General features: G+C 45.7%; 2 protein-coding genes, 1 non-coding gene and 2 pseudogenes across 3 annotated transcripts; 2 read left to right on the forward strand and 3 right to left on the reverse strand.

The window, feature by feature from the left end:
• The first annotated feature begins 8,805 nt into the window (after window positions 1–8,805).
• Window positions 8,806–12,861, forward strand: LOC136506081 (proliferating cell nuclear antigen-like). The gene is made up of 2 exons (XM_066501207.1): window positions 8,806–9,193; window positions 12,458–12,861. Exons 1-2 carry the CDS (start codon window positions 8,806–8,808, stop codon window positions 12,859–12,861), a joined length of 792 nt encoding a protein of 263 aa, XP_066357304.1.
• Window positions 12,862–17,536: 4,675 nt separating this feature from the next.
• LOC136506336 (small nucleolar RNA snoR2/U65) lies at window positions 17,537–17,617 on the reverse strand (annotated as a pseudogene).
• A 95-nt stretch (window positions 17,618–17,712) lies between these two features.
• Window positions 17,713–17,896, reverse strand: LOC136506316 (small nucleolar RNA Z112). The gene has a single exon (XR_010771530.1). It is a non-coding gene; the product is annotated as a small nucleolar RNA Z112 (small nucleolar RNA).
• A 246-nt stretch (window positions 17,897–18,142) lies between these two features.
• On the reverse strand, window positions 18,143–18,239 carry LOC136506323 (small nucleolar RNA snoR31/Z110/Z27; annotated as a pseudogene).
• A 2,871-nt stretch (window positions 18,240–21,110) lies between these two features.
• LOC136505452 (transcription factor NIGT1-like) lies at window positions 21,111–23,974 on the forward strand. The gene is made up of 4 exons (XM_066500607.1): window positions 21,111–21,440; window positions 21,623–22,378; window positions 23,141–23,217; window positions 23,316–23,974. The coding sequence occupies exons 1-4, from the start codon at window positions 21,299–21,301 to the stop codon at window positions 23,520–23,522; spliced, it is 1,182 nt and encodes a 393-aa protein (XP_066356704.1). The 5' UTR covers window positions 21,111–21,298; the 3' UTR covers window positions 23,523–23,974.
• Window positions 23,975–25,140: the final 1,166 nt, after the last annotated feature.

Raw genomic sequence — 25,140 nt, forward strand, 5'->3', positions numbered from 1 at the left:
AATGAGCAATGTTGCCATTGTCATTGTCTAAATATAATCGCTCAAGCATTTGTAAGTCCTTCACATTTTGCACCTCGTCTCCAGCGTCCTCTTCAATAACCGTTTCATTGTCTACTTCCATTCCGATCGCTTTGGTTAAGTCTATCTCAATCCTCCCTTCTAGTCCCTCTTCTTGAAAGAACTCACCATCATATGTGTTTGGGTCTAAGTTGTAATCTTCATCGTTTGGGACAGGCACTTTACCGTGTGGCGATACCCTGTGCACAATATCCCAACCCTTAAGATGACTTTTGGTTTGACACGCGTATGGGAGATAATAAACTTACGTGGCCTGTTGGGCCACAATATAGACATCTCCTGGTAAGATGGAATCCTGTCGAATTTTGACTAGCCCAAGATTAGAATATGTCCATCTCGTTACTTCAGGATCAAACCAATGGCATTTGAATATGACGGGATTAAAAGGTTTGGAACCATGAAACTTGAGTTCGTATATTTCTTCAATTCTTCCATAATACTCGACCTCATCAACGCCGGGCGTAAAAACTCTGGAACTTGTGGTTCTTCGATTGGGCCAACTCTGCTCGTAGCTTGTTGTGCGAAAGCGATATCCATTCACGTTATAACCGGAAAATGACCTGACCCTATAGGCAAAGCCATCGGCAACCTATCTCAACTCAGCACGCATAGACGCATCCCTCTAGCCCTACAAGCTCAAGCAGGATACATCGTTATATTATTCGCACGTACGAGTAACTTAGAATGTCAAACTAAGTACGAGCTAAATTGGACGGTACCTTCCGTTTGAACCAAGAAATGAAATCGGGCATTCCATTTCCTGCACCCTGTCTAAGAAGGGTATCTACCTGCTACGGGGTAAGATCCCTTGATTGTCGCCAGAATTCATGAAGAAATTCCTTGTACCAATGAGAAACAAGGGGGTTGGATGTAGAATAGTGACGGCGTATTTAACAAGTTCGTTGAGAACTTACAGCATGTACGGTGCCACTTCGTTAAGGTTGGTCAACACGTATAGCATGATATGGCGCCACTCTTCATGATTCAAGGTCTTGGGGGTCGATGCACTTGCGCTTCCGAGTTGCCCACAGAAAAGGCTGAGGTTCGATTCATTTTCGCCAGCATTGTAACGAGGGGTGGATTATACACGCTAGGGAGGTTGTCACCATAGTATGTTGTTATGAAGTTCGCCACCTCCTCCAGAATGTATGCCTCTGCAATGGAAGCCTCAATTTTGCATTTATTTCTACATTTCTTTCAAAGAACCTTTAGACATCTCTCGATTGGATAGCACCAACGGCCCTACACCGGCCCCCCCATTCGTGCCTCATACGGGAGGTGCAAAATCAAATGCTGCATCAGATTGAAGAAGCTAGGTGGAAAGATCTTCTCTAACTTACAGAGCAACACCGGTGCCATTCTTTCCAAGTCAGTAATCACGGTCCGAGATGACTCCTTGGCACAAAGCTGGCGAAAGAAATAGCTCAACTCTGCTAGCACTAGCCAGACATGCTCAGGGACATAGCCTCGAACCATCGCCGAAAGAAGCTGCTCAATCCATATGTGGTAGTCATGAATCTTCATCCCTAAGACTCGCATAGTAGATAAGTTCACTCCCCTCCTCAGATTAGCTGCATACCCATCAGGGAACATTAATGTCTGAATCCATTCTATTACTTCCCTCCTTTGGGGCTTGCTCAAGACAAAATCAGCCTTAGGCCTTCTCCATGTCTTGCCATGACTAGGAGACTTCATATGTTGGTTTGGTCTATCGCATAACGTTGTCAGATCCACTCTAGCCTTAACGTTATCCTTTGACTTGTCAAGAATGTCCATGATTGTTGCCCAAAGTGCCTCGGCGACATTCTTTTTAGTGTGCATTACATCAATGTTGTGTGGAAGGAGAAGGTCATCAAAATAGGGGAGCCGAGTCAAGCCCGACTTATGAGTCCACATATGTTGCTCTCCATATCCCACAAAACCACCTTCTGGATTGACCACGAGACCATCTATCTGTTCACGAACCGTGGCACCAGTCATTATCGGTGGTGCAGGGTCTGTCACTACGACACCTTTCGTAAAGTTCTTGATGTTTCATCTAAATGCATGGTCAAGAGGGAGGAATTGCTGATGTTTGTCGAACGATCAATACTTGCCACCCTTCTGCAACCAAATGAACTTCATACCTTCCTTGCATACTGGGCATGGGAACTTCCTATGAACACACTAGGCACAGAATATCCCATACGCTAGGAAGTCATGCAGGGAGTAGTGGTACCAAACATGCATTTTGAAGTTTTTCTTTGTAGCTCGGTCATATGTCCATACCCCTTCCTCCCAAGCATGGACCAATTCATCAATCACAGGCTCCATGAACACACCCATATTATTCCTCGGGTGTCCAGGAGTTATCAATGACAAGAACACGTTCTGTCATTGAAAGCATACGCTGGGGGGGAGATTGAGGGGGATAACAAACACAGGCCAACATGTGTATGGGGCAGCCATCATTCCATAAGGATTGAACCCATCTGTTGCCAGCGCAGCACGTACATTACGAGTCTCTTTAGCTTTCTCATGATGAATGCCATCAAAGTGGGCCCATGCTTCACCATCGGATGCATGTACCATCCTGTCAAGATTGTATCGTTTGCCATTTTTGTGCCATGTCATCTGTTTTGCGGATTCCTCGATCATGTATAGCCGTTGGATCCTCGGTATGAACAGAAGGTGCTGTAGGATTGTCATGGGAATGTCAAGCTGCCTCTTCTGGCCATCACCAGAATCTACCTCTAGGAACCTAGAGGATTTATACTTTGGACAGTACTTTGCTTCCACGTATTCTTTCCTAAATAGGATGCACCCCTTCAGGTAAGCATGTATCTGCTCATACGGCATCTTAAGTGCACGAAGGAGTTTCTGTGACTCGTGCATGCCCTTTGGCAGAAGGTGACCCTCCGGAAGCAGGCTGCCAATAACTATCAACATACCATCGAAGGCGTCTTGACTCAGGCTATACTGCGTCCAATGGCATCCAGTTGAGAAACCTTTGTCTGGCCGTGAAGGGGTTTCAGTGTTGTGGCAAACATGTCGTAGAACGCCTTTGCGATTGCCTCTGGCTCCTCCTCCGTACGTCCTTCAGCGAACTGTGCCTCGTGATAGTCATTTAACATGTCTGCTACCCCGGCATTAGCATCATAATCCTAGACATGTGGTCTCACCACTTCCTCTCTCATACGATCAGCTTCACCATGGTAGACCCACTGGGTATAGTCTGCCATAAATCCATTCTTCCAAAGATGTTCCCCCATGACCTTCTTCGTTTGTCTTTTCCTGTTTGTACATTTGCTGCAGGTGAAAGGTCCTTGTGTGGTTTTGGTAATTGAGTGACAACCTAGGTGGACTAATTGTGTTTATGTGAGATACACAGGTGATTAGTCCACAGGTACATATGTGTGAGCAACATATGCCATGAAGGTGAAAATAGCTTGGAGATGTTGCAAAGCTCACACATGTGATGATGAAGGAGCTTATTGCACATGAGACATGACATTGAGTCATGTGATCAAGGTAAAGAAGATCAAGACAAGACTTGGCTTGATGGACCGGTTGCAAGCGTGAATGACAAGTCAGAGGCTTTAGAGCAATGGACCGCGTGGCGGTGAAGCTTGAGCAAGACTTGGCGCCGATGGACGAAGGCAACGGTGAAAAGCAAGTGAAGTCAACATCGATGAACCAATATGATCACATGATGATATGGAGTGGATCATATCATTGTTGATCGTGTTGGTGCATGTGTTGCATCGACATTGGAGGAGATGGAATGGAATGCGCAATGCAAAGGTATAACCTAGGGCATTTCATTTCACCGGTCATAGGTGTGTAGAGAAGTTTGTGACCGGGTTTAGGATAGATGGCCGTACTATTAAGAGGGGCAAACTTGTTTGCATATCAGTCATCTAGTGCCACTCGAGTGATCTAACTTTGCATCATCGCTAGGATTAAGTGGCGTGGCAAGTTGAGTGGCTAATCCTTTGGAAAATGATTGTGAAAATGCTAACACACATACACATGATGGTATACACTTGGTGGTGTTGGCACATTTACAAAGGAGATGAAGTTGGAGTTTATGTGGATCAACTCGGCGATGAAACAAAGGCGAGAAGGGTTTGAAACTCCACCAGCGGAGTGTCCGCCCATAGTGTGCGGACAGTCCGACGGTGCCACTGGTGCTATACAGAAAAGATAGGGTTTCACAGAGTAGACCGGACGCTGGTCACGTGGTGACCGGACGCTGGGGTCCTGTGTCCGGTCAGTGGCGGCAGAGAGCGTGTAGGCGTCGGTCTTCGACCGGACGCTGGTGCTGGAAGTGACCAGATGCTGGCAGGGTAACGGCTAGTTTACCCCGTGGGGCTATAAATAGAAGGTGGCCTTGACCATGGCTGGCGCTGAGCACCTCGAGGGACTTTGTGTCCATGCTTGAGAGTGCTTGGGAGCCCTCCATCTCACATATGCTTGATAGTGATCATCCGATTGTGTGAGAGAGCGATTCTAGGGCGATTGCATTGTGAGGTTGCATCAAGGGGCACTAGGTGATCGAGTTGCAAGCCGGTGGTGCTTGTTACTCTTGGAGGTTGCCACCTCCTAGATGGCTTGGTGGTGGTCTCCATCGAAGCCCGCAAGAAGCTTGTGCGGTGATCTGGAGAAGAGCTTTGTGAGGGGCATTATGCTTGCCCCGCGGGAGCCACGAAGAGCAACTCTAGTTGAGCGTGTCATTGAGCTACCCTTACTTTTGGGGTAGGTTCTTGCGGTGCCCGATGTACGGGCTTGGTGGGTGATGCCAATTAGCCGCCGAACCACCAAGTGAGTGGTCGACACAACGGGGACTAGCGTGTTGGCAAACACGTGAACCTCGGGAGAAAAATCACCGTGTCAACCTTGTTCTTCCCGTTGGTTTACATCCTTGTTACACAAGCTTGTAATTACTTTTGCATACATTGTGCTTGTGTAGTTGCTTTTGTAATTAGTTAGCTTGTGTAGCTTACTAGTTACCTTCTTGCTTGTGTAGCTTAGAAGTAGCTCCCTTGCATGGCTAATTTGGTTTGTGTGACCTTGTTAGTTACATTGCTTAGTTTGTGCAGCTAAGTAATTACGCTCTCTAATTTGGCATTGGTTGCCTTGTTATTGAGCATTGTTGGTGAGCATTAGGTGGCTTTGTGCTTTTGCTTACTAGCATGTGTAGGAGCTCCCCTGTTGCTTAAAGTACTAGTGGCATAGGTTTGTGTGACCTTGCTTCTAGAATTGGTTAGGTGAGCTATAGCTAGCCCGGCACCTTTGTTGCTTAATTAGTATCTTTGGAAGGTGTTAGAGAACATAGATAGAGGGATATAGTCTTGGCTAGACCGATAGTCTTAATTACACACTTGTTTCGGTTAGCCAATGCAATTAATTTTAGAAAGGTCTATTAACCCCCCCCCCCCCCCCGCCTCTAGTCCGCCATCTCGACCTTACAGCAGGGACAACAAATTTTACTCGCTCCTTTAGCAGCCACTCCAAATGCCTGATCCAAGAAAGCATCGGTCTTGTCGATCCATTCATTGGTGACCTGACTCTGACTTGCGCGGCCTGTGTACATCCGCTTATGGTCCTCCATCCTCAAACATATATAGCGGTGAGTAATATAAACATCAATTGCATCTACATGACGTTCCTACTATCTAATAGGTGAGGATAGATCATAATCCCATGCGTGGATCCGTAGATGAGGTTAGTTTCCATGCTCTACTCCTATCCGAGATAGAATTTCGACAGCACCTCCCCGCTGTTCTCCAAATACACATCCTGCTAGGGAGAGTGTATCCGGAGAACAAAAGAGAGATGATGCCAAAACTATGTCTCGGATCGCAGCAGACCATGGAAACTAACCCCACCTATGCATCCACGGGCTGTCCAAAAAACATGGACAATTTGAAACAGATACGGTTTTAGATATGGAAATATCTGTATATTTCCAACCGTATCTCTTTCAAACGGGAGACGTCTAACTGGGTTACGTGATCTACGACCATGATACGGAAAGAGGGGTTATACCTAGGGTGGCGGTGGAGTCAGGCTAGCGGGGCCATGGCGGGTCAGTGCAGTGGCGAGGCGATGCGGTGCAGACAGGCCCGCAGCGGTGAGGAAGGCGATCAGGATCACCGAGGTACTCTGGCTCCGCTCCGACGGGCTCTTCTCTGCAAGAAAAGATACATAAAACTATCAATACAAAATTTCAGCAGCACCTCCCCTGCACGGTGAGGTTTCCAAAACCTGCAAGAAAACCAACGGCACGATGGCCGACATGCACATATATATGAACGGCATGATGGCCGTCATGCACAAGATTATGTAAGGAACACCTAGCAACGTAATCAGGATAAGCAAGGATCAGGGATTACAAATTTAGGATCTATATCCCATTACTAATATACTCCATAAGCTATGTTAATTTATGACAAACATCAATCCATGCATCCACAATCCATCCATGCTAAACCTCAGATTTGCAATTATGCACCATAACCAGTGTCCACGAAGGCACCCTAACCAGGACATCTTAATATATTCATGCATCGATATCCATTAGGCAGAGACAGCATAGGGGCTCACCACTACAGAATGGCGACTGAGATGGCCGAATGCGGGTCGCCACTGCTGTGGAGCCGCGCCGCACCTCGGCGGCGTTGCTGCGGTGCCGCTGCAGGAGCGCGCGAGGGCAAAGGCACCGTTGCTTCGGCGGCCTCCTTCTCTTCCTCCTTCTTCCTCCTCTCCTCCTCTCCACCTCCTCCTCTCTTTCTCCTCCTCCTCCGGTGGCGCGGCGCGGGCGTGTGTGCGTGTGTGCGGTGTGTGTGGGCCGGCCCAGCCGGCGGGGTTAAATCCCCCCTTTGCCGAGTCCCCCCGATCTGGCACTCGGCAATGGTTTTTTTAATTTTTTTTAATTCTTTGCCGAGTGTCACCTGGCCTGGCACTCGGCAAAGAGGGTTTTTTAAAAAAAATTAAAAAAACTTTGCCGAGTGCCAGCCGTCCTGACACTCGGCAAAGAGGCTCCTTTGCCGAGTGTCATTTTTTGACACTCGACAAATCATATTTTTTCACTTTTGACCTCCAAACTTTTTCTGCAGTCCTCATACAATACCTGGTACTCCATGTTCCAATGTGGCATATTTCTCGGACTTTTTCTATATTTCTTTAATTTATTTCATTTAATTGAATTTCCTTGCATAATTCAAATTATAACTACTAGTCATTCGAATAATGAAAAAAATGAATGAAAAATTATATTCATGTTATTTAGTATAATGTGAGGTCGTATCCAGGAAGTGGCCACCAATTTCGAACATCTTGTTCACGAAACATGACCATGAACTTGCGGTCGAGTTGCTTTTAAATTCTTTAAAAAGCAAACGAAGGCCAAAAATCATGAAACTTGTCAAGATGTCAAGATATCATATGTGGAGGCTGTGATAAAAAATTATGGAGGTTTTGCATAAGTTTGTCACGTACGATGCTTACCACCTCGTCGGCCTCTTCACGAAATCATGAAAATTCTTCGGAGATTCTTCGGTTTGCAAGCATCGTACGTGACAACTTGCGCGAAACCTTCTCAATTTTTTATCACAACCTCCACATATGATATCTTGACATCTTTACAAGTTTCATGATTTTCGGACTTCGTTTGCTTTTTATAGAATTTAAAAACAACTCGACCGCAAGTTCGTGGTGATGTTTCGTGAACACGATGTTCAAAATTGGTGGTCTGTTCCTAGATACGGCCTCACATTATACTAAATAACATGAATATCATTTTTTCATTCATTTTTTTCATTATTCAAATGACTAGCAGTTATAATTTGAATTATCCAAGAAAATTCAATTAAATGAAATAAATTAAAGAAATATAGACAAAGTCTGAGAAATGTGCCACATTGGAACATAGAGTACCAGGTATTGTATATGGACTGCAGAAAAAGTTTGGAGGTCAAAAGTAAAAAAAAATATGGTGTGCCGAGTGTCAAAAAATGACACTCGGTAAAGGAGCCTCTTTGCCGAGTGTCAGGAGAAGACACTCGGCAAAGGATTAACAGCGGCTGCCGGCCATTCACGGAGGCGTCCCTTTACCGAGTGTTCTGGTTTGTCGAGTTCCGAACACTCAGCAAACCACCTCTTTGCTAAGTGTTATTGTTTGTCGAGTGCTCGGCACTCGGCAAACCACCTCTTTGCCGAGTGCCAGTTGTTTGCCGAGTACTTTCTCTCTGGCACTCGGCAAACAGCCTCTTTATCGAGTGTCCGATAAAAAGCACTCGGCAAAGTCTGGGACACTCAGCAAAGAAGCCGTCTCCGGTTGTGAGCTGGTCTTTGTCGTAGAGACTTAGGACTCTTCACACATAATCCCTCCGTCCAAAAAAAGAGTGTCGTTTTTACTTTAAGACATCTTGTTTGACCATTCGTCTTATTCAAAATTTTTGTATAAATATTATCTATTTTGTTATGACTTGTTTTATCATTAGAGATACTTTAATAATGATTTATTTATTTTATAATTTACACAAAATTTTTGAATAAGACGAACAGTCAAACACGATGTCTGAAAGTAAAAATATCACTCTTTTGGGGACGGAGAGAGTACGTACTCTCATGCATATAAAATATTCATCCTCCCTCCCAAAGCCCCACTCCCGCCTAGATTCTAGCTAGGGTTTCCCCGATCTCCCCTCCTCCCACTCAGGCACCGGCCGGGCCGCCGCCATGATGTTGGAGCTGCGGCTGGTGCAGGGGAGCCTCCTCAAGAAGGTCTTGGAGGCGATCCATGAGCTGGTCACCGACGCCAACTTCGACTGCTCTAGGACCGGGTTTTTGCTGCAGGCCATGGACTCGAGCCACGTCGCGCTCGTCGCGCTGCTCCTCCACGCGGAGGGGTTCGAGCACTACCACTGCGACCACAACCTCTCCATGGGCATGAACCTCAACAACATGGCCAAGATGCTCCGCTGCGCCCGCAACGACGACGACATCATCACCATCAAGGCCGACGATGGCTCCGACACCATCACCTTCATGTTTGAGTCGCCCAAGCAAGGTAAGATCGCGGATTGCGAGATGAAAGTGATGGATATTGATAGCGAGCACCTCGGAATCCCAAATTGTGAGCAGGGATGGACCCACAGGGTATGCAGGGTGGGCCACCGCATACCCTAGGGTCCGCCAGTCATATAGATAGGTAGAAATTTTCAATGTAAAAAAAATAAAAAAAGGAAACAATCGGCGCTTTGGCTTCCGTCCTGGACTCTCGGTTCCGTGATCTCACTAGCACCTAGCAGGCGTGGACACCGCGGACGGAGTAACTACTGGGCGGCGCTGTGACACATCTCGAATTCTTGATCGAGGACGAGGAGAACTGGAGAAGCCGAGAAGACGACTAGACGGGAGAGTTGGAGACGGCGACGACCGACGGTGATCCACGGGATTTCCTGGCCACGAGTCCACGATGATCTGCTCCTGCCTGGCTCCTTTAGGGCGACGCCGCAATGGGAAAGGAGAAGCCGCGAGCCCGCGATGATCCGGCGAGGTAGCGACGGTGATCTGCTCGGCTCCTCAGGGCGACGCGCGAGGTCCAGAACTCCAGCAAGTTCATCAGCACCGGTCGGTAAGTTCCAAAGTCCAAACATGAGTCAATAACTCAATATCGCATGTGACTATACTATTTGAGTTTCACACGTTTGGTAATTATAAACTATTTTTCAGAAGAATTGTTGAATGATGAAGAGAAACGGCGACATTCGATCCTTTTTTGGCAAAGCAGCAAAGAAGCCGGCTGCAGCTGCTTTGAACCCTACCCCACCTCCAGTTGAAACTGTTGTGGAAGAGCAGAATCGAGAAGATAGAGCAGAAGTTGAAGAAATTGTAGATCCTTCGCCCCCGCTAGCGTCATCGCCACCGCCACCGCCCGCATCAAAGCCACCGGTGTATGACATCAATCTTCTACCATATGATCCAGGTGAAAGGCTGCCCATAAAAGATTATCATGTTAATGATCAAGATGCAATCCGTAGAGCATATATTACTAAAGGTCCTTGCAAACCTTATATACATGATTTCCCGTATCGAAACATTGGAGACACACCTTGTCGATTCAGTTTACAGTGGTTGTATAATTATGAGTGGCTTGAATATAGTATCAAGAAGGATTCTATATTTTGCTTTATATGCTACTTGTTCAAGAAGGGCAGTGGGTCAGATGCATTTGTTGTTGATGGATGGGATAATTGGAATATAGGAAACGCCACACTCATCAAACATAGTGGTTCTAAGGCACACAAAGTAGCTCAGGAGAGGTATATTGGTTTTATAAATCCCAAGGTAGCAATTGATTATCACATTGACAAGTGGACTGATGAGGAGCTTCGTCTTTACAAGAAAAGATTGACATATTCACTTAGATGTATCAAGTTTCTTTTGCTTCAAGGATTGGCATTCCGTGGAAATGATGAAAGTGAAGAGTCTAGCAACAGAGGCAACTTCATTGAACTTTTGAAGTTTCTTGCAGGAAATAGTGATGAAGTGAACAAGTGTGTCTTGAACAATGCACCAGGTAATTGCACTTTGACTAGCCCAAAGATACAAAAGCAAATTATTCATTGTTGTGCCATAGAAACTAGAAAGAAAATAATTGAGGAACTTGGTGATGAGCCCTTTGCAATTTTAGCCGATGAGTCTAGTGACATATCACATAAAGAACAACTAGCTCTTTGCTTGCATTTTGTTGATAAACTTGGAAGGCCATGTGAGCACTTCATTGGAGTTGTTCATGTAGATGATACTACGTCTTTGTCACTTAAGGAAGCAATCAAAGGTTTACTTGATAGTAATGGATTGAGTATGACTCGGATTAGAGGTCAAGGTTATGATGGGGCTAGCAATATGAAAGGTGATATTAAAGGGCTGAAAACATTAATCATGAAAGAATCACCTTCTGATTATTATATTCATTGCTTTGCACATCAACTCCAACTAGTTCTTATAGTTGTTGCCAAGGGAAATACTGATTGCAAGACCTTTTTTGATCAAGTATCTATCTTGTTGAACATTTTGGGGTTTCTTGCAAGCGTCATGGTATGCTTTGAAATGCTAGGCTGGAGAATGTCAAGAAATCACTACAGTGTGGTGAGCTTGAATCAGGGAGTGGTTTAAATCAAGAGATGGGTTTGCCTAGGCCTGGTGACACTCGGTGGGGCTCGCATTACAAAACTATATGTAGCATCATCACTATGTATTCCTCAATCCATGATGTGCTCATTGAGCTTGGTGCTGATATTGCATATAAGGATGATTGGACAAAGATTCATTTTGTGCTTGGAGCATTTGAAACCTTTGAGTTTGTTTTCTTTGTGCACTTAATGTATGTTATTCTTGGATACACAAATGAGTTATCCGAGTGTTTACAGAGAAGGGATCAAGATATTCTTAATGCAATCTCACTTGTTAATGTGGCAAAGAGCAGAATGCAACAGTTGAGGTCTGATGGTTGGGATAAATTTCATAAGACGGTCACTTCTTTTTGTATTACACATGGTGTCGAAGTTCCTGCTATGGATGATGCCTATGTGCCTTATGGAAAATCAGCAAGGTATGCCCATGCCCGAAACCAAAAAAATGATGATCATTTTAGAAGAGAAGTGTACATTGGTGTCATTGATCAAATTAGTCAAGAGGTTGATGATGGGTTTGATGAGATCAACATGGAGCTACTCTCTTGTATGTCAGCCTTTAGTCCTTCCAAGTCCTTTGCTTCATTTGATGCACAGAAGCTGCGTAGATTGACTGAATTTTATCATAATGACTTCAACAATAATTTGGTACAGCTAGAATTGTAACTTGATAATTATATTGATGACATGAAATGAACTGAATGCTTCCAAGGTCTAGACAACATTGTTGATCTCTCAGTTAAGCTTGTTGATACAAATAGGCACAAAGTGTATGATATGGTGTACTCGCTTCTCAAATTGGTATTGCTTTTATCGGTGGCAACTGTGAGCGTTAAAAGGGTATTTTCTGCATTGGTTATAGTGAAAACAAAATCAAGGAATAAGCTAGGTGATATTGTTCTTGATGATTGTCTACAAACATTTATTGAGCGGGATATTTTCTTTTAAGTTGATGAAGATGATATAATTGAGACATTCATGTCATTGAGAAAGTGACGGATCAACAAGTAATATTGTAAGTCTCTTATATGGCTATATTTTAAAGTATTTTGTATTTCATTTGAACAATTTATATGGTTTTAGAATATGGTTTTACCGAATGAGAATATGGTTTTACCAAATTATATATGGTTTACCGAATTGCATAAGAAAATTTTTTGCTGCGCATACCCAGAGGTAAAAACCTAGGTCCGTCGCTGATTGTGAGTACCAAGCTATCGTCCGCATGCCTTCTGCTGAGTTTATGACGATCTGCAAGGTCCTCAGCGGCATCGGGGACACTGTCGTTGTCTCGGTGACTAAGGAGGACGTGAAGTTCACATCTGGAGAAATTGGGAGTGGAAACATTGTCTGCAGGCAGAACCAAACTATTGACAAGCCGGAAGAGGCTACCACCATAGAGATGCAGGAGCCAGTTTCCCTGACCTTTGCGCTGAGGTACATGAACTCCTTCACAAAGGCATCTTCACTGTCCGAACAAGTGACTATCAGCCTGTCATCCGAGCTACCAGTGGTGGTCGAGTACAAGATCGCAGAGATGGGTTACATTAGATTTTACCTGGCGCCAAAGATCGAGGAAGATGAGGAGACGAAGCCCTGATGGGCTTGGCTTGTAGCATGTTGCTAGCTTTTCCTCGTCTTCCAACCATGGTTTTTACATGCTTAGCTATTGTTTGCAAGCAAAAAAGGATGTTATGCGTTTATCTCCTAGGGCAGACTGCATTAACTAATTGTATTTGTGACTGCTCTTGTGAATCCATGGATTTATAGTGAATCTAGATTAGTGGGCTTGTTCCCTTTGAATAAAAAAAATCCTCCTAATCCTCTTGAGTTCGTTTGGCCCTGCAGCTGAGACGTGAGCTACCAGCTAATCCGAGTAGAATTTGAATCCTCTGGGCAAACAATTATTCTGTGCAAAAACTGCAAAATCCTCTCTTGATCCCTCCTTTCTGAGTTTCTTTTATCTTAATTCACACGTATACTCCAGCAGCATGCAACATGCATCAAAGTAGCGCCAGGGTCTCCGTGCTGGACATACTCCTGAATGTGCTGTTCATCAGCGCCATCCTTAATTAATCCGCGCATGATATCTTGATCTGTCATTATCCCATACAACTTGATATGACAACGCCAAGTCGCCAGCACTTGCTAATTTTGAAGAACTCCATGTGCTTCTGCTCCTCATAAATCCTGCTGCTTGAGTAGCTAAGTACAGATTAATCCAAATACTTGTTAATGGTTGATTCATCTTGTTCACTAATTAACCTGGCCATTGGATATATTTCAGGCTTTCATCGGCTAACAAACAAATTAGCTATAAAGCCGAATTTAGCAACAAACCTAGTTGCGGCCAAATTATGGCATTGTTCGCTTCTCTTATAATCTGTACTTTTCAGCTTGTTTTTTCAGCCGGAACAATATTTTTTTCTCTTACAACCAATCAGCTATAACAGTGTTTCGGCTTGTTTTTTCAGCGAAACGAATGGGGCCTATAGCATCAACAATGTTGTGGAGCCATCGGTTTTAATGACAAGGCCCGTGTTTGCATCAAAAAAATCAAGATCTGGATAGCAGATGGTGCCAAAGTAAATTAAAAGGACATAACTCCCTTGTCCAGAATCTGTTTTGGGTGAACGACAACTGGTAACTCGTTGGAAAGGTAATTACATAAGGTTTTCATCAGGGCAATATTTTGCACATGTTCTGTTCTAAACACGGGGGTAAATCCACGAAGAAGATGCAGCAGCGTGCAGCGAAGGTAATGACAACCAAATCAATGGGCCAACTTATCAAGACCAAGGATCATGACATAGGATGAAGTCGACCAGTGAGTTCAAAGATAATTAATAAAATTTCTTCACAATTGGCTTTGCCATGATTAATAGGATAAAGTGAAGAAAACGTTGCATGGACATTGTTTTAATCTTGCAACAAGGACAATGCATGTATTGCTTTGAGAATTTAATAAAAGCTTCCTTTATAAAAAAAAAGACAAAAATGAAGCGTAGTGTTGTCTACGAGCGCATAGGGAAGCAAAACACAACCTTAATTGTTTTACCAGCAGTGCTAGCACTGTACGTTTGGACGGACGCGAGTGTCCGGACGCCTGTGCCTGCTACACGCACAGGCGGGGGACTGCTCGCGCCGCTCCCCGTGCTTCTTACTTCCTACACCCCTCCCCTCCCCGCCGCTCCAAGCGCTTCCCGGCCTGCTGCGCCTGCACTGTTCTCCTGCTTCCCGCACGCACACGGCGACTGCCTACACCGCTGCCGCCATCTTCCTCTGCTTCCCGCTCCCGCCGCCGAGCAGCGCTCCAATGCGCATGCATGATGCCCCAGCAGCTATAGCAGGAGGTTGTGGCAGGTGGGGCACATTGCAACATGTGCAGTATCCCGATCTACTTTTGAAATATCTAGATGAAACACTTGCAATATATGTCCGAAATAGCTGAAACACTTGCAACATACATCTGAAACACTTGAAACACTTGAAAACACATGCGTAGCAATTGCAAAACATATGCAACATCCAGATAAAACACTTACAACATACATATAAACACCTGAAACACTTAAAGCAAATGTTTGCAACATGCATGTTATGCAACATCCAGATTTACTTATGCAACATTCAGATGAAACACTTGAAACATATATCTGAAACACCTGAAACACTCAAAACATACGCTTGCAACTTGCATATATTGTCATTTCAACATATGCAACATCCCAGATCTAATTTGGCAACATACAGTTGAAACACTTAAACATCTATCTGAGACGTCTAAAACACTTAAAACACGGCGTCGCCGGCAGCCACGACCTACCTGGTGAGGAACTACAGTAGCCAACAAGCTCGGGCCAGGGGACGTCGAGAACAACGGCCCAGCGTACACCCAGGCGTATATAGGAGCACCGGTGGCGCCCTCCTCCTGGTGGCGCCGGGTGGTGGTGGCGAAAAGAACGCCATAGCCGCAACAGACGAGGTGAGATGGGGGCGTGACGCGGGATGGTGGCGTGGCACAGGATTGCGACGGGCACGACACGGGATAGGTGCAGCGGAGGCAGATTGGGCGTGGGTGGAGAGCGCGGTGGAGGCGGCCACTGTGGACGGATGCGCAAAGGAAGTGGCTACAACGAACGAGTGGGGAAATGTTCTGCAGGAGAACGAACGAGAGTGGGGAAATGTTCTGCAGGAGAACGAAGGCTAGAGGCTGGTTGCCTGGGCCGGTCCGCAGGCTCAGTAAGCGAAGCGTCTGGACGGATAGGACGGACGCCCTGACCCTAACATTATCGTTATTTTTTACTCGTGGTTGATTAGATTTAGTCTACCTCTTTTCCTTTTCTTTAGTACCACCTTTACGTGCGTTCTTTTATTTTATTTTATCCTTTTTATTTTCTTGTGGCATCAACCTATCGATTGAGCCTAACTAAACCTTTTATGCATAACCCTTTTCATTTACATGTTGTTTTTCTAGTCACTTACAATTGAACCTCATCAGTTCGGGTATTTACATATCTATGCCTGGTATTCTAAGCCTATGGTCCCTCGTGTAGATGTTGGCCTTCAAGTAATCGATCTGGTCCCCCCTATGTCTAGGGAGCCAATTTTGTCTTCCATGAGATACTCGTGCCTCATCTTATGGTCACCTCCGACCTTCCTCAACCTTATAATAAATATATATAAAACTAGGTAGCGTGCCCGTGCGTGGCTACGAGACAGCTAAATCTTTTGTACTAAAAACACACGGATCGCAAGATAAGATAACAATACTGTGAAATTAAATACCGACATTAAAATGACATTTAATTCAAAAAGCAAAGTTCGTAAAATTAACACAGTCACGGAGAGCGCGACATCGCAGGCTCACAAACTCAACTGTATAGACTTTTCCGTGATACGGCTAAGATAATATTTTATATCGACAGAAAGAATTCTCCGATATACATTTCTTTCATGCGTCGATAAATCCATGAATAAGTTCCGCTGCATCTCCATTTAATCCTATACACACAGGTTCGAGTATATATATAGATATTAGTGCCTGTCACATCGATAATACTGCGTACCTTAAAAAATCTCTCATAAAATCTTAAAACAAAGTATGTTATACTCACCGTATAAATATGTGTGACTTTAAAACTATTCCACACAGACATATATTATAGAATAGGTGATTGCCCGTGCATTGCAAAGGAAAAAAAAACTATACCATGATGATTCAAATTTGAACATGTGTTGTATCATTAAAAAACGACCAACATTCTAGCTAATCATCAATATTACATGAGTTCTCACTTAGCATGAACAGTTAGAATATAAAAATTCAAGTTTTAATGTGAACAAACAGAAACATCGAGTCTTGATTGATACAATGAAATTATAGTATAGATAATCATTGGATTAAAGATGATCACATAATCAGACCACTATTGCCATGTAACACCACTGTTTTACAATAAATTGATTGTCGAATCTGACATCCATGGCTCATTTGATCAGGCTGTTAGATGTCTACAATTTTTTAGATAAGAAATGTTGATTTCTTCAAATATATACTCACAAATGTAAATTCACCTTCCAATGAATCAATCTCAAGTTCAGTCTTTTCAATCTCCTTGAAAATGTTTTCCTTCAGTGGCAGCAACTTACATGTACTGGTCGGGCCGTTTGAATCCCCAGATCAATAATCATCATGTTGGATAAGTTCAACAAGCATGTTCGCAAGGAAATCAAAAGGATCATCACCGAGCTGATCTAACTTGATGGCAAATTCATTTTTGAAAGCTTTATCACCAACAAGTATATGAATTTACCCCCTGTACAGCCCATGGTGTAATTGAAAAATTATACAGCTGCTGAAAAATTCTTTTGGACCATTCCTTTGTACCTCCACAAGGGCCCCAAGTGGATCTGCTTCAAGAGAGCACAAATGGTTCAGCTATGTAATGCAGCAAGTTCGAACTGAAGATTTGTCTTATGGCCAAACTGAACATGTTCCTGCATAAAATTAAAGTGAGACTGAAACTATGAATGACTGAAGTTGAACAGACTGAACACAAATAAATCAATATAAAGATTGGTTGGTGGGCAAACTGACTGTGTACAGGAAGATGAAAATTCTATACAGCAGAACCATAGAGGTCATCCCATTATTTATATTTATATTCTTATAGTATAGTGCCTGTGCTAACGCTACGGACCATATTAAGTCAAAAGTTAATTCTAGAACAATATTGGTCTCGCGCCGTGCTAACGCTAGTAGTGTGCCATGCTAATGTTGAAACAATTTTGTTTCAGCCTAATCATAGCATCTCTAGTCAATGCCATGTCTAACAGAAGTGTGGCATTAGGCCCGAAATTTCATTTCATTGCAGTTTTTTTTGTCTGTAGCATATCATTACAGTTCATAAACTAAAAGACGTTAATAAGTTAACAGGCAGTTATTATAACCCCTCAGGGACCCGATTTAAATCACACCACAGCTGAATTAAACAACTACAGATGGGGCTCCATCCTAGATCAGACCAGAGGTTATGGTCGAAGGATAGACACTTGCAGCAGAAAGAAGCAGCTGTTGTTTACATTGTCAAACGACACTTCCTATTGGTAGGTCTTGAGATCCTCATTGGGGCTACAACTACGTCTATATAATCAGATTAAACTAACATGAGTACATGACCAAAATAGGAAATGTATAATATGTATAGTCACATAAGCCACAGCAAGTCAGACAATTTTTGGCATAAGTAATTTGACGGTAATTCTAGATTGGCATACCACATATCACATGACAGTGTAAGTTTGTAAAGATACCTACCTAGAGCAAACAATTTTAAAGACCAAAAGATACCCAAAAACAAAAATAAAAGAGCACTTGCATTATCATCATAAAAGAATTGTCTTCCACTCACAGAGCTACCAGCACTGTGTCAGAAGGTGTCCTAAGATTGTTTCGAGGTTTCATCATCTGATACAAAGAAAAAGACAGATACAATTCAACAACGTCAAACACCGAGAGATACAGTTAAGGATGTTAAGGATTCAGATGCAGAGATGTCTGTGTATCACTCGCTCGGCAGAAGCCGGCCTTGGATTATGCATGAGGATACAATTTTTTTAAAAAAAATAACAAACAGCAATAAGCTCAAGTATTGTTGTAACACGCCTGTTGTGAGGTAGGGGGCTGTGGCGAGGGTAGGGGGCGGCGGCTATGGAGGAGGACTTGTTCATGCTACGCTGCTGGAGATTCTCAAGCAAGATAGCAACATTAGCAAGTTCATTGTTCTTGGACTGCATAGCGACCTCTGTTGGCTTCGTCATCTGCAAGTTCATTGTTGCCTTTGAACAATACAAATTTTCAATGAAAAATCCATTCCTCCTACGTAGTGAAAAATATCAAATGGAAGTTAAGAGTTCTTGCAGTTACGTAGCTCCAGCAGTGTGATAACAGCACTATCAGCATTTCTTAGTAGTCAAATATGTTGCTATTTAAATCCAAACAAAAAAATAATTGAGATGTCAGGCAAATACTAAATCCTTCGTTGAGATAAGCCTTAGATCATTGAGAGATTTGGTCAAGCAGATCTTGTGCGTGGTTATCATTGCATTCAGCCTATTATGTCGAGTGCCCTCACCTTGATTTGTTGTAGACTTTGGAAATTAGGGAGTCTCGCCATCCAGCAGCGTAATGGCAAGAACGCATCCAGCACCTAGAAGGTCCGATGTGTGTGCACTGGAGTTCGACCTCAGGACACGTTGACCGAGCTTGTTGTGCTAGAGATGCGCAACGTCTGGGCGTCAGGCTTGGCTTTGATGCACCTATGATTTTTGTGCCCTGCAAATGCATAACCCAGTACCAACTCAATTTGCAGTAAACATTAGCAAGACCTGATGTGATTTCCATCCGTCCCAAAACCAGAGAACTGAAACGGGCATCGAATAAATCACATCTGAAAATATATCCGCACCAACACGAACGAAGACTGAAACATGAAACACGCATTGTTTCTTATTCGTGCTGCGTTTTCGCAGACAAATACCACAGCGGACTGGATGGCAAATACAAACTCAAGAACACGGATCCGATCATTGAGGCAACAGAGGACCAGCAATCTCCAGGAAAACACAGGAATAGGCCATCAGACATCCAGAAGGCAGTAAACCATACCTCTCGCCAATCCTTGGTGGAGATTCAGATTTCGGAGATGCAGGCGAGACGGTGGCAGAAGCAGGTTGGCAATCGATGGCTCCCCTTGCCGCCACCGCCGCCGAGCGGAGGAGCAGCTGCCTGGTCTCTCTCCCTCCACAAATCTCACGTGTGCAGACATCGCCCTGGGGGCTCTTGACCGCGCCGAGACGCCGCCGCCGCCCTGCGCAACCCAAGCCCCACGGCCGGGCGGGCTGAGATGGGCGAATTGATTGGATATTTTTGTTGAACGCGGGGAATGTGACACGGTGTGTACCTTGGTTTTGAGCCTGGTGCTGTGCGACGCAGGCGGGATGCGCGGCGCGGCCTCGGCGTCGGCGAGGCGCGCGTGGAGGGAGGCGGCCTCGTCCCCGGCGGCGGCGGCGGCGGCGGCGGCGTGGACCTGGAGGCGACGCTCGGCATCCATCCAAGCGGCGCGGTGGCCCGCGAAGATCTTGGAGGCGCGGCGCGCGTGGAGGGAGCCGGCCTCGTCACCGGTGTATCCGTAGCAACTGCATCAACGCACGGGCACGAAGAAAGTTGCGATCGGGCGCGGGAGCCGGGCAGGCGCATGCGGCAGCGGCGCGGTGAGGGTGGACGGAATAGAGCGACCAAACGACGCACGGACAGAGGCGGACACGAAACAAAAAGTCAATTAAAAAGTATCCCCGTTTTATTCTTTTTTAATTATATGAGATGAAGCATTGGTCAATTTTTAATGGGGGATTATCATTTATTGCAGCTAGCTCTAAATATGGACATGGATTTTATTTTATATTATGGAAATAAAATTGGGCCACCCCAAACTAACCTAATTTTTTAAATTACTTGGAGGAAAAAAGAGTAAAAATGGAGTAGGAGAGGAGAGGGGATTTCTCCGGAATCTTCTTCCCTTGCATCGTTGTCTGGTTGGGCGCTCCAGTCCAGAGTTGGGACGTGAGAAAGTGTTGCTGGTGCCAGTGCCACAGCTGCCGGTGGGCCCCGGGTAGATTCCGCATTGATCCGCGCCTGGTCTTAGGCTGTCCGCACCGCGGCCTGGAAACAGGCCTGCAAACGGCGCTGCAGCGCCTGTATGCGCGCAGCGCGCACCTGCATGCGGCACGCGACGGTAGCGGCCCGCGCGCGCCGCTATCCGTGGAGGTCGCGCTGTCGGCCCGCTATACGTCTCCCGAGGTTCCTGCGAGAGAGAAAGAGAGCTGGGGAGAGAGAGAAAGGAGAGAGAGAGGAATAAAATATAAAATAGTGGGTATAGAGTATGGGATAGAGGTAATACGAGTGCAGAAGAAATAAGTATAGAGTAGAGAATCTCGATGACTAGAATAGAATATTCCTTTTAAGAGATGGAAATAGAGGTCGACGAGTGCGGATAGCCTTATCCCGTTGGGGGGCGTTGGGCCAGGGCCCCCGCCCACGTCAGCATGTCTTATATATAGGTATCCAAATACAAAATGATAGTGAGACATCTAAAATTAGTTTTTAACATCCTATTTATATAGGAGATCTATTTTAAATTATCTAAGAGACATAATCTAAATATGAATATCTTCACATATAAAAACTTATTTATAGAAAGAATTTTTTTATGTTATTATCGAAGAAAACGCCGAATATGTATATTTTTGCTAGCGCTACGAATGAGTCTTATTTTGGGATTCGTTGTCGTTGGAGATAGCCTCCATCGCGAGTGAGAAAGATTCGCCTCCTACGCGACGCCTCGACCTCGATTCCCCATTGCTTTTCCCCTCCCTTCCCACGCCTCTCGTCTTCTACCTCTCCGGGCTCTCCGACTCTCCCACGGCCCGCCGCACAACAATCAGTGCTCTAGCACCGGCACAGCGCAGGACGGAGCATGGAGATGGACCCGCCGCCGCCCCTGCACGCCGACCGCCGCCGCCGCTGCAGCGAGTACCTGCTCGCGCTGGAGGAGGAGCGACGCAAGATCCAGGTGTTCCAGCGCGAGCTGCCGCTCTGCCTCGACCTCGTCACGCAGAGTGAGTGCTCTCTCTGTCTCACTCTGACTCGCTCACTAACGTAGCAGCCCACGCGCGCGCCAGCTCTCTCGCTCCGCCTCCGCGACGCCGTCGTCTCGTCTCAAGCTTCTTCTCCTGCGCCGTCGGCGCCCGGCGTCGTCCATTCCTTCCATAAAATCTCTACGTACGTGTGTGCTGTGCAGCTATCGAGGGGATGAGGAACCACATGGACAGCATCGTTGGCGGCAGCGAGGAGACGGTCAGCGACCACGGCGGGTCCGTGCTGGAGGAGTTCATGCCGCTCAAGCCCACCCTCTCGTCCTCCTCTTCCGAGGACGACGGCGAAGAGCACGACAGCTCCCACCACCAACGCTCTGCCGGCACGGCTGACGACGGCGTCGATGCCGACAAGAGCGACGAGGCGGCGCCGGGAGATCCGGAGACGGCAGCGGCCAGAGCCAGCAGCGGCAGGCGGCGATTGCCACAGCCGGAGACCAAGAAGGCCACGCCGGACTGGCTGCAGTCCGTCCAGCTCTGGAGTAACCATCAGCAACAACAACCCTCCCCGCCGCAGCCCCACCAGGATGAGCTGCTGCTGCCGTGCAGGCCGGTGGCGCTCAGTGCCTGCCGGAAGCCCGGGGGCGCGTTCCAGCCGTTCGAGAAGGACAAGGACAAGAAGGAGAAGCGGAAGCAGCGCACCGAGATGCCGCTGCCGGCCTCGTCGTCGGCCACGGCCGCGGCGAGCTCGGCCGTGGTCGGGGACAGCTGTGACCGGGCCGGCGGCGCCACCGACAACGACACGGCGGGGAATACTAATAAGGCGAGCATCAAAGGCGGCGGCAAGGACAAGGAGGCGCAGTCGGCGTCGCAGGCGCCCGGCCGGAAGCCGCGGCGGTGCTGGGCGCCGGAGCTCCACCGCCGGTTCCTGCAGGCGCTGCAGCAGCTCGGCGGGTTCCACGGTTAGTTGCTCTCCCTTATTCTACCACCTCATCACCAACACTTCAAAATCGTGTACAATTAGGCCCCGTTTAGATGCAAGCCAAAAACTAAAAATTTTCAAGATTTTTCGTCACATCGAATCTTACGACACATGCATAGAATACTAAACGTAGACGGAAAAAAAAACTAATTACACAGTTAGCCGAGAAATTATGAGACAAATCTTTTAAGCCTAAATAGTCCATAATTAGATAATTTTTGCCAAATAAAAATGAAAGTGCTACCGTAGCCAAAAGCCAAAAATTTTCGGAACTAAACGGAGCCTTAGTCTCTGACACAATAATTAACAATCTAACTAATGTGAGTTAAGGCCCTGTTCTGCTTATCCTATATTCGGTTTGTTTGGCTTCTTTTTTTAGTCGATACAGTGTTTTTTTTTCTCACAACAATTCAGGCACCGTTTGTTTTCTGGAAAATTTTGGCAAACGACACTGTAGCATTTTCGTTGTTATTTGGCAATTAGTGTCTAATCATAGTCTAATTAGGTTTAAAAGATTCGTCCCGTGGATTTCGTCTAAACTGTGTAATTAGTTTTATTTTTTATTTATATTTAATGCTTTATGCATGCGTCCAAAGATTCGATGTGACGATGAATCTTGAAAAATTTGACGTTTTAAGGTACAACTAAATAGGCCCTCAGCCGGAATTGTGATTTTCAGCCAGTTTCATCAAGTTTCAGATCAGAGCCCTAAATTGTTAATAATGGATGCTCATATATGCAGCGGCGACGCCGAAGCAGATCCGGGAGCTCATGAAGGTCGACGGTCTCACCAACGATGAGGTCAAAAGCCATTTGCAGGTCAGTAGCTGCCTCAAAAAAGAGTGTATTTGCAGTTCATAGGACCATCTGTTCTCTTGTCACTCTGCCCTTCATTTTTGAACTTGTTGGGACTTCAGAAGTACCGTCTGCACACGAGGCGGCCGAACTCGACGGCGGTCGCGGTCCAGAACAGCGGCACCAGCGTCACGCCGCCGGCCGCACCGCAGTTCGTCGTGGTGGGAGGCATCTGGGTGCCACCGCCGGAGTACGCTGCGGCACAGCCGCAGCTGGTGCACGACCTACCCGGCGACGCGTCAGGAACGACGACGACAACCGCCAACTAGGTGTACGCTCCGGTGGCGACGACGGCGTTGACGCCCGGACTGCAGCCGCCACGTCCGCAGAGGCAGTCGAGTAGCTGCTCCGGCGGGCGGCGCAGCGGGGACGCCTGCTCTGGCTCGCCGGCCGTGTCGTCGTCGTCGCAGACCACCTCTGCATAATGAACGCCGGCCTCGATCGCCAACTTTGCTTCTCATTTTAGCTTACGTCCAGCGGTACAGCGACACGTAAACTTGAGAGTTCCTTCTTCGTGCTAGCTTTTTACTATTGCTGTACAATGAGGTCTGCTGTATATATATATCCAGCATTTTGCCCTCTGTTTTTGTAAGATAAAAGAATAAGTTACCAAAAAAAATAGTAGTGATATGCACCCTGCAGACCTCATTGTATGTTGTTGTAGTTAACTTCATTTGATTGATACGCTGCACGGTTGTGAAGGATGATCGTGTACATTGAATCCTTGGACTGAAATCGTGCATCTGTATGTCATGTAAATATTAAAGTTCATTTGAAATGTTCCCTTTGGTGTTATTGTTGTCCCAGATTCTGCCGGTGTTTTCCCCTCTTCAAAATGAAAGGTATTTTAGATTTATCTTAAGTTTATTTAAATTAACTGAAAAACATAGCAATATTTTCATGGGAAACAATTTTGCAACAACAAACAAATATACTAGTGGAACAATTCGGTGTTTATATCTTCCTGTAGACTAGATAAAACTTAAATCAAAATGAGTAAAGTTCATTTGTCACCCTAAACTAGACACAAAGTTTGGAAACTCCAAGAACTCTTATAAATATCCCACCCCAACTTTCAAAACCATGCATATAAATTACCCATTTCAAAGTGGTCGTCAATGTGGTTTTGCTAAAAACCTTATATTATATCATACGACCCCAACTCTAAAATCCTTACATCATATGACGTCAACTAAAAACCGAACAATTTAACCCCCTCACAATATTAAAAGTAACTTTCAAGGTAGTCCTTGGATGTGGCATGTGGGTCCTATATGCAAGCATCCTTCCCTCTCTGCATGTATCCCTAGATCTTCCTCTCCCCCTCTCTCTCCCACTACTACCCAAATTTGGTCGTCCTCATCATCCCTGTGGTCTCACTAATCCCTGTTAGGTTTTGTCCCACATTGATAATTGATGTTGGAGGAGCAAAACATATAAGGTGAGGAACTATCATGGTAGCCTTTTGGACGGAGTTAGGCTCGAGCCTATGTTTTGAGCTCCGGTACCAACTTGTGGGTATAGCGGGTATAGCGGGTGGAGCTCTGCTCGCACTCTAACATCCCCACTAACCTTGCTCACAATGTCGTCGTCGTGTCGAAAATAAAGAGCCATGGCGAGCACTTTCATGTGCTATTGATATTGATCCCGCTATAGAGGCCGCTATTGATCCCACTATAGCAGACACAAGGAAGCAGTGGGGTGCCCTGCCCTTTGCTATTGCCACTGCTCGTGGAACTCCGGCCACCCTTGAAACCCACTTTGAACAACTACAGTGGCGAAATTTGTTTGATTTTGAGTGTATTTACTATCATTAAGCCGGCTAGCCTCGACCGTCGCTTAGGGTGGCCACGTCACCCCGATTAATTCAGTCGTTGGATTCTTAGA

This window comes from Miscanthus floridulus, chromosome 14, assembly GCF_019320115.1.
Source record: "Miscanthus floridulus cultivar M001 chromosome 14, ASM1932011v1, whole genome shotgun sequence".
In the NCBI taxonomy this organism is placed as follows: Eukaryota; Viridiplantae; Streptophyta; class Magnoliopsida; order Poales; family Poaceae; genus Miscanthus; species Miscanthus floridulus.

What these genes read in the sequence shown, in the direction of transcription:
- LOC136506081 (XM_066501207.1), top strand. Translation starts at nt 8,806, where the DNA reads ATGTTGGAGCTGCGGCTGGTGCAGGGGAGCCTCCTCAAGAAGGTCTTG. An exon ending in TAGCGAGCACCTCGGAATCC is followed by an intron (nt 9,194 to 12,457) that starts CAAATTGTGAGC and finishes CTAGGTCCGTCG; the next exon opens with CTGATTGTGAGTACCAAGCT.
- LOC136505452 (XM_066500607.1), top strand. Translation starts at nt 21,299, where the DNA reads ATGGAGATGGACCCGCCGCCGCCCCTGCACGCCGACCGCCGCCGCCGC. An exon ending in CCTCGACCTCGTCACGCAGA is followed by an intron (nt 21,441 to 21,622) that starts GTGAGTGCTCTC and finishes TGTGCTGTGCAG; the next exon opens with CTATCGAGGGGATGAGGAAC. An exon ending in AGGTCAAAAGCCATTTGCAG is followed by an intron (nt 23,218 to 23,315) that starts GTCAGTAGCTGC and finishes TTGGGACTTCAG; the next exon opens with AAGTACCGTCTGCACACGAG.